This window comes from Bos mutus, chromosome 11 (genome assembly GCF_027580195.1).
Source record: "Bos mutus isolate GX-2022 chromosome 11, NWIPB_WYAK_1.1, whole genome shotgun sequence".
Lineage (NCBI taxonomy): Eukaryota > Metazoa > Chordata > Mammalia > Artiodactyla > Bovidae > Bos > Bos mutus.
In genome coordinates this window covers 4618211-4626581 of record NC_091627.1, presented here as the reverse complement: position 1 = coordinate 4626581, position 8371 = coordinate 4618211, and the positions used below count along the sequence as shown (strand labels likewise).

The following is an 8371-nucleotide window of genomic DNA, read 5'->3' as shown; positions in this document are numbered from 1 at the left end:
GAAAGAAAACTACAGCAAAGAAAACTATAAATCTGCACAACTGACTTTAGAAAATAGTTTAGTACAATTTTGTTATAAAACTCATTTACAGGAGGTTATTCACATGTACTTATCAAATCTGCTCCTGATAATACATGAAAACAGAACTAAATAAACTGTCCACAGTAATTTCAAGGCAAATCATATACAAAGAAACAAAATAAGATTTTAAGTAGAATATTTTCATGTTGAAAGAATTAAGACTGAAAGAAGACAGGGCACTTTCTTATAACGCCATGGCAAGGACAAAACAAACAGCTATTATTTTTCACCTGCAGATTAACCGCCCATCAACAACACTGCTGTGACAGCTACATCAAGAAAGGCCACACGGTACACATGAAGTGCTTTGTGCAGATACATAAAGTACGCCAACTGGAACCACGGTGCGTTTCCAATGCAATGTCCGGTATGACCACTTCTGCTGGGAGGGACTGTCAGGACACACGTGCTCGTTAGGTGTTCTGATGTGCTACTTCTTGCATTCCCAGACTAGGTGAGTGGTGAACCAAAAGGTGGGCATGACATGTGGGAACAGGCAACAGACCCTGCCTTAAATTCATGTTGTGTGAGCAGCATGGGGAAAGCTCCTGGCCCAGCAGTGTCCATCACACCTCTTCTATAAGCTAACACCTTCTAGACTCTCTAAACCGTGATCACTACAACTGTCTGCTAAATCAAGCATTCTACCAAGACAGGAGGAAAATAAACACAGCAACAAAGAGCTTTCTTGCCAAAGGCCAGGCAGGAAGCTTACAAAGCCCTGGCCCCAAGTAGGGCTCGGCCCACCTCCGTGACGGGGGAGCAGGGGCTGACTCTGGGGACAGAGCGCATGCTCCCCAGGTGACAGGGAATATCCACGCCCATCAGCAGAGGTCTAGATAGCAGTGAGAGGGACAAGGGGAACAGAGAAGTAGAGTGTTTAAACCTTTGGCAACCAAACGCTCTTTTAAAGCTCTTAATAACCTGCTTCAGGACAATTTCTGACGAACACAAAGCCCTTTCTGCTTAAAAAGCAGAAGAGCAGAGACACTTCAGAGGGTGCACGTTCACACTCAGGGATGTGCTCTCTACCCCCGAGTAGCTGGGGTGCTGCACGGTGTACACAACCAACCACGGGTTCAAACGCAGGTCGACTGTTAACACACGCTTGTGTCTGTGAGACCTCAGCACCACTGTGTGCAGGGAAAGCCAGGCTTTGCAATCAGGCAGCCCTGCCCACGCCCAAGTCTCCAGACCTCCACCCACTACAGCCACTTGCTTTCACAGAAGCACAAGCCCTCTAACCAGATGTCCCGCAACAGCGCTGCATCTGCATCAGTGACAATGGTCTCCAGACACAAGAGGAAATCTGTCAACTCTTTCCTTGGTTCTGAAATCCCAAGTATCCGTGCTGCTCTTCCAGCCTGCTCTTTTTAAAGGCCGTCTCTTTCCTGTCTAAAATATTGTCTCAAGTCCCCAGGAACCCCTTGGGAAGATGGCGAACACCCAGTTTTCTGGCTCAACCCAAGAAATGCACGCTTTCACACAAGCCACCTCGGCACTGATCTTGCACTTGGCAACCGCTGGATTTCTAACCCATGAGTTGCAGAAAACTCATAATACACTGGGGGCATCTGAATGACATGTCAAGAACTATACTTTCATATTCTCCTAATTCAAGAAGAATGAGAATTTAAGCTGGAGAACTATGTGCTCACTACTAGAAGATGAACTCATCACAGAAATGCACTATCCTGTGTCAGGGTGCCTGGTCTACAAAGGTCATCAGTGCAACTTAACTAACTGAACTTTCTGCTTCCCAAGTTTCCCCCAGAAGACTCTGCTGCTGCTGCCGCCGCCAAGTCGCTTCAGTCGTGTGCGACTCTGTGCGATCCCATGGACTGCAGCCTATCAGGCTTCTCTGTCCCTGGGATTCTCCAGGCAAGAACTCTGGAGTGGGTTGCCATTTCCTTCTCCAATGCATGAAAGTGGAAAGTGAAAGTGAAGTCACTCAGTCGTGTCTGACTCTTACCGACCCCATGGACTGCAACCCACCAGGCTCCTCCATCCATGGGATTTTCCGGGCAACAGTACTGGAGTGGGGTGCCATTGCCTTCTCCCCAGAAGACTCTAGCTGCTTTTAAAAAATAGAACTAGAGACCTCTGACTCAGCAGCATTAAACTCAGCTCCTTGCCAGACTACCTGGGCTGTTAAACATCTGTTTTGTCATAACAATGGTTTAAAGGACCTGCCCTCCTCACATTTTTTTTTTTAATATAAGGTTTGTTCTATTGAAAATGATTAACATTTTAAGCAGGGGAAAGAAAAGCCATCTACCAGATTAAATTTTAAAAGGATTTTGTTATTTGCTATACAAATATACATTCCAACTTCTACAACCTCTCCAGGCTGACCTCCTTTTCTACAAGAACGAGAGATCAACACTGCAAGCCTCCTACTTCAAAGACATAATTACTGATGCACAAATGTCCTCTGAAAGCTTCTGCAACTGACCGAAAGGACCAAGAGGCCCATGTATTATAATACGTTTTGTTTTCCAACAACAAACTCCTATAAGGAAAAAAGCAGTCGTATCTGGACAAGCCTGTTAGTCAGTCATCAGAGGTCTGCAGCAATGGTCGTGGCTGACAGCCTCTGCTGTTCGGCCGTACTATAAAACCCGTCTCTTCTTTGAGCAGCTGTCCTCCTCCAGGACCCTCTCATCCCAGTCTGAGTTCCTCTTTGCGTGGGAGCTAGCCCACCACTCCTGATCCCCTACACTCAAGGACCTAGTTTCTCTCCTGTGGCTGAGCACCCCCTCTTCCTGGTCACACTTCTTTTTGCTTGTGGAAGTGTCAGTACTAGCAACTGGAGAGTCACACTGCATGTGAGGCGTGTGGTTGTTCAGGGTGACTCCCTGCTGCCTGATGGTGCCTGGCTCCTGGGGACTCCCAGGGCAGCCTGGGGCGCCCAAAGGAGGCGCTGCTCCGGAATGCTGGGGGCTCAAGGGCTGCGGCTCCCTGAGGCTTATTCCTTGGGCATCCAAGGCCAAGCCCATCCTCCGCAGCAGTCTTGGGTCCCGAAGCCAGTCCTGATTGGGTGGCCTTTCAGGATCCTTTGCAGCCTCAGTGACTGTGGCTTCTTTGGAGTCAGAGGGTGAGTGGTATAGGGAAGAAGCAAAAGATGTCTTGCTGAGTTCACCATCTTGCTTGCTGCTGGGTAGGCCACCCTGGGGTCTGGATGCCTCTGGAGCGACAGCAGGAGGGTGAGTAAGGCTCCTTTGAAGCAATGGTTTGAGCTTCAGGATCTTCATTGCATCGTGTCTGTAGTTCTTGTCACAAGTCTTAATAATGGCGCCACGTTTCTGTGCATCTTGAATCAGGTGATACCAATGTCTATTTTCCTTGAGACAAAGAGAAGGAAGAAAATTACATCCCCAAAAAACACTCACGTGCTTGGGAACAAATAGTTTAAGTATACCCTCATGAACGGATTCTCAAGAATCCATTACTTGACAAAGCCAAAAGAAAAAATAAGATGCATACAGAACGATAAAACACGCTGCTACAAAACAGCACTCAGCACAGCTCTAAGAAAGACTTCTGCCCTTCTGTCACTGTTACTCAAGCCATGTGGGTGAATTAGCTGTCATGCAATTCTGTCTGCTGTCAGGAGCCTTGTGCAGCCATCTGAATTTGTTAATTAGAAGTTCACTTCCTCAGTCGCACCAGCCACATTTCAAGCTCTCTGCTACCACACGTGACTGGGGTTAGTGTCCTGGATGACGCAGTTGTAGGAGGGCTGCGTCATCCCACTGAATTTCCTCTGATGCTGCTTGCCTCCGGGAAGACGGCAGGAAGGCTCAGTTTCAGCAAGCTCTAACTTTTGAGTGCATGTTGACTGTTCTACAAACAGGTCCATAGCTGTCACCAAATTCCCAAAGGCTTCCCAAACTCCATCAGGCTGAACCATCTTAATTCACTGAGATACTATTCTAAAGATATCATGAAACTTTCTATCTCTTCTAGAAGAGCTTTAAGTTATGAAAAGCACATCTAAAGAAGGTGAAAGAAAATCCAACTCATGCATCTCTCCTCTCTTCCTCTAAAAGGAAGAGAGGGAATAAACTGCTTATTTACAAGCATCAAAACTTGGGCTTCCTTAGAAGAGAGAGTATAGTGCAGGGAAAAACGATGAAGACTTTTTGACAAAGGAAAGAGAAGAAAAAGGATGGCTACCAAAGAGCCATATACAACTTAGTGACTGAGCAACAACCCTCCTGTGGGCTCCTGTACTATAGGTGGCTGGGGGTATAGAGTTAGTGAAAGTTGCTCAGCCGTGTCAGACTCTCTGCGATCCCATGGACTATACATATACAGTCCACGGAATTCTCCAGGCCAGAATACTGGAGTGGGTAGACATTTCCTTCTCCAGGGGATCTTCCCAACCCAGGGATCAAACCCAAGTCTCCCACATTCCAGGCAGAATCTTTACCAGCTGGGCCACCAGGGAAGCCGTAGTATTTATTTGCTGTGTGACCATGCTCAAGTCACTTGACCTCTATGAGTCTGCTCCCTCAACTTGAAGACATGAATGGTTATTTTATTTAAATGACTTTGAAACGCACTCTGTTTCCACATTTCATCATTTTTGACTGCAGGGTGTGCGATCCTGGAGAAATTCACAGCTGGGTGACTACAAGCTCTTGCCTTTTGGTCAAACCATTTTTAAAAAGAACAAGTCCTGGCTCTTGCCTGAAACCTTCCCACAGACCTCTTATATGACAAAGTGCCAGCACTCCAACCTGGAAAGCAGGTGGCCTTGCTGTGGGTTTACTGAGTCTGAGGCACCTAAACATGGTCTCTAACCCAAGCCCTAGGTCACATGAACAGGTCTGAGGGAGCGCTATGAGTCCGCACTCCACTCCCATAAGGGGAACTGGGCTGAAAACCAAAAAGGGGGCAGGGGAGAAGCCCAGGAAGAAACCCGTAAACTAGACGAGAAAGTCCAAAAGTCAGACTGGGAGCTTTTCTTCTGAGTTTCTCTAGCTTCCCAGAGTGGGACAGCAGCGCTCTGCAAATTTGCATGTGTGTGACTCTGGGGGCTCACGGAGATGCCCTTGGTGGGGGAGGGATGTGGGGGCGTTCTCTGGGAATCTATTTCCAAACTTTAGCTTTCAAACTTCAGCTTTCCCACGTCCCCTCCTGGGGCTTTCCTGCCCTTCCACTCCACCCTTCCCAGTCACCACCACATTCTCACCCGTCCCCAGGCTGACTGCAGAGCAAGCTGCTGGGGCAGGTACAATCACCTGCGGTGAACACAGGGGTGCCCACGAAGGCTTCGGTAATCCAAGCACCTAAGACACACAGCTCTGCAAACATTGACTTTTCAGGTTTGAATATGATCAGAATTTAACTGTATAAAAATAATCACTGTAAATATGTTCTTCAACTGATAAGATATCAATTGTTAAACACTTTGATCCTTATGGTCACAGGAAAAAGAACTTTTACAAAAATCTTAATTTACATGTATATGAATGGCTGGGTCCCTTTGCTGTTCACCTGACACTATCACCACATTGCCTGTTAAATCGGCTGTCCTCCAGTACAAAAGAAAAAGTTAAAAAACCACCTTTATTGTGAAGTAACTATAGATTCACTCCGAGTGAATTCACTGAGAGTGAAGACTCTACACATGGACGTCACCAGATGGTCAACACCGAAATCAGACTGATTATATTCTTTGCAGCCAAAGATGAAGAAGCTCTATACAGTCGGCAAAAACAAGACCAGAAGCTGACTGTGGCTCAGATCATGAACTCCTTATTGCCAAATTCAGACTGAAATTGAAGAAAGTAGGGAAAACCACTAGACCACTTAGATATGACCTAAATCAAATCCCTTATGATTTTACAGTGGAAGTGAGAAATAGATTTAAGGGCCTAGATCTGATAGAGTGCCTGATGAACTATGGACGGAGATTCGTGACATTGTACAGGAGACAGGGATCAAGACCATCCCCATGGAAAAGAAATGCAAAAAAGCAAAATGGCTGTCTAAGGAGGCCTTCAAATACCTGTGAAAAGAAAAGCAGCGAAAAGCAAAGGAGAAAAGGAAAGATATAAGCATCAGAATGCAGAGTTCCAAAGAACAGCAAGAAGAGATAAGAAAGCCTTCCTCACTGATCAATGCAAAGAAATAGAGGAAAACAACAGAATGGGAAAGACTAGAGATCTCTTCAAGAAAATTAGAGATACCAAGGGAACATTTCACGCAAAGATAGGCTCGATAAAGGACAGAAATGGTATGGACCTAACAGAAGCAGAAGATATTAAGAAGAGGTGGCAAGAATACACAGGAGAACTGTACAAAAAAGATCTTCATGACCCAAGATAATCATGATGGTGTGATCACTCACCTAGAGCCAGACATCCTGGAATGTGAAGTTAAGTGAGCCTTAGGAAGCATCACTACGAACAAAGCTAGTGGAGGTGATGGAATTCCAGTGGAGCTATTTCAAATCCTGAAAGATGATGCTGTGAAAGTGCTGCACTCAATATGCCAGCACATTTGGAAAACTCAGCAGTGGCCACAGGACTGGAAAAAGTCAGTGTTCATTCCAATCCCAAAAAAAGGCAATGCCAAAGAATGCTCAAACTATTACACAATTGCACTCATCTCACACGCTAATAAAGTAATGCTCAAAATTCTCCAAGCCAGGCTTCAGCAATACATGAACCGTGAACTTCCAGATGTTCAAGCTGGTTTTAGAAAAGGCAGAGGAACCAGAGATCAAATTGCCAACATCTGCTGGATCATGGAAAAAGCAAGACAGTTCCAGAAAAAACATCTATTTCTGCTTTATTGACAATGCCAAAGCCTTTGACTGTGTGGATCACAATAAACTGTGGAAAATTCTTCAAGAGATGGCAATACCAGACCACCTGACCTGCCTCTTGAGAAACCTATATGCAGGTCAGGAAGCAACAGTTACAACTGGACATGGAACAACAGACTGGTTCCAAATAGGAAAAGGAGTACGTCAAGGCTGTATATCGTCACCCTGCTTATTTAACTTCTATGCAGAGTACATCATGAGAAACGCTGGGCTGGAAGAAGCACAAGCTGGAATCAAGATTGCTGGGAGAAATATCAATAACCTCAGATATGCAGATGACACCACCCTTATGGCAGAAAGTGAAGAGGAACTCAAAAGCCTCTTGATGAAGGTGAAAGAGGAGAGTGAAAAAGTTGGCTTAAAGCTCAACATTCAGAAAACGAAGATCACGGCATCTGGTCCCATCACTTCATGGGAAATAGATGGGGAAACAATGGAAACAGTGTCAGAGTTTATTTTTCTGGGCTCCAAAATCACTGCAGATGGTGACTGCAGCCATGAAATTAAAAGACGCTTACTCCTTGGAAGGAAAGTTATGACCAACCTAGACAGCATATTGAAAAGCAGAGACATTACTTTGCCAACAAAGGTTCGTCTAGTCAAGGCTATGGTTTTTCCAGTGGTCATGTATGGATGTGAGAGTTGGACTGTGAAGAAAGCTGAGTGCCGAAGAATTGATGCTTTTGAACTGTAGTGTTGGAGAAGACTCTTGAGAGTCCCTTGGACTGCAAGGAGATCCAACCAGTCCATTCTGAAGGAGATCAGCCCTGGGATTTCTTTGGAAGGAATGATGCTAAAGCTGAAACTCCAGTACTTTGGCCACCTCATGCGAAGAGTTGATTCATTGGAAAAGACTCTGATGCTGGGAGGGGTTGGAGGCAGGAGGAGAAGGGGACGACAGAGGATGAGATGGCTGGATGGCATCACTGACTCGATGGACGTGAGTCTGAGTGAACTCTGGGAGTTGGTGATGGACAGGGAGGCCTGGCGTGCTGCGATTCATGGAGTCGCAAAGAGTCGGACACAACTGAGCAACTGAACTGAACGATTCACTATAGATTTGCTAAAGCCTTTAACTGTGTGGATCACAACAAACTATGGTAAATAGAGATGGGAATAGCAGACCACCTTACCTGTCTCCTGAGAAACCTATATGCAGGGCAAGAAGCAACAGTTAGAACCAGACATGGAACAAGAGACTGGCTCAAAATTCAGAAAGGAGTGCATTAAGGCTGTATACTGTACCCTGCTTATATAACTTATATGGAGAGTATATCATGTGAAATGTCCGGCTGGATGACTCACAAGCTGGAATCAAGACTGGCAGGAGAAATATCAACAGCCTCAGATATGCAGATGATATCACTCTAATGGCAGAAAGAGCCTCTTGAGGAGGGTGAAAGAAGACAGTGAAAAGTGAAAGTTGCTCAGTCATGTCCAACTCTGCAA

General features: G+C 45.7%; 1 protein-coding gene across 4 annotated transcripts in view; it reads right to left on the bottom strand.

Moving 5' to 3' along the window:
• Positions 1-2363: 2363 nt before the first annotated feature.
• SETX (senataxin) overlaps positions 2364-8371 on the bottom strand; it is an 88349-nt gene continuing 82341 nt past the window's right edge. For all 4 annotated transcript variants that reach the window (XM_070378782.1, XM_070378781.1, XM_070378783.1 and 1 more), the window contains one exon: positions 2364-3425. In XM_070378782.1, coding sequence (XP_070234883.1) covers positions 2694-3425 — 732 coding nt within the window. In that variant the 3' untranslated portion in view covers positions 2364-2693. The remainder of the gene's footprint in view (positions 3426-8371) is intronic.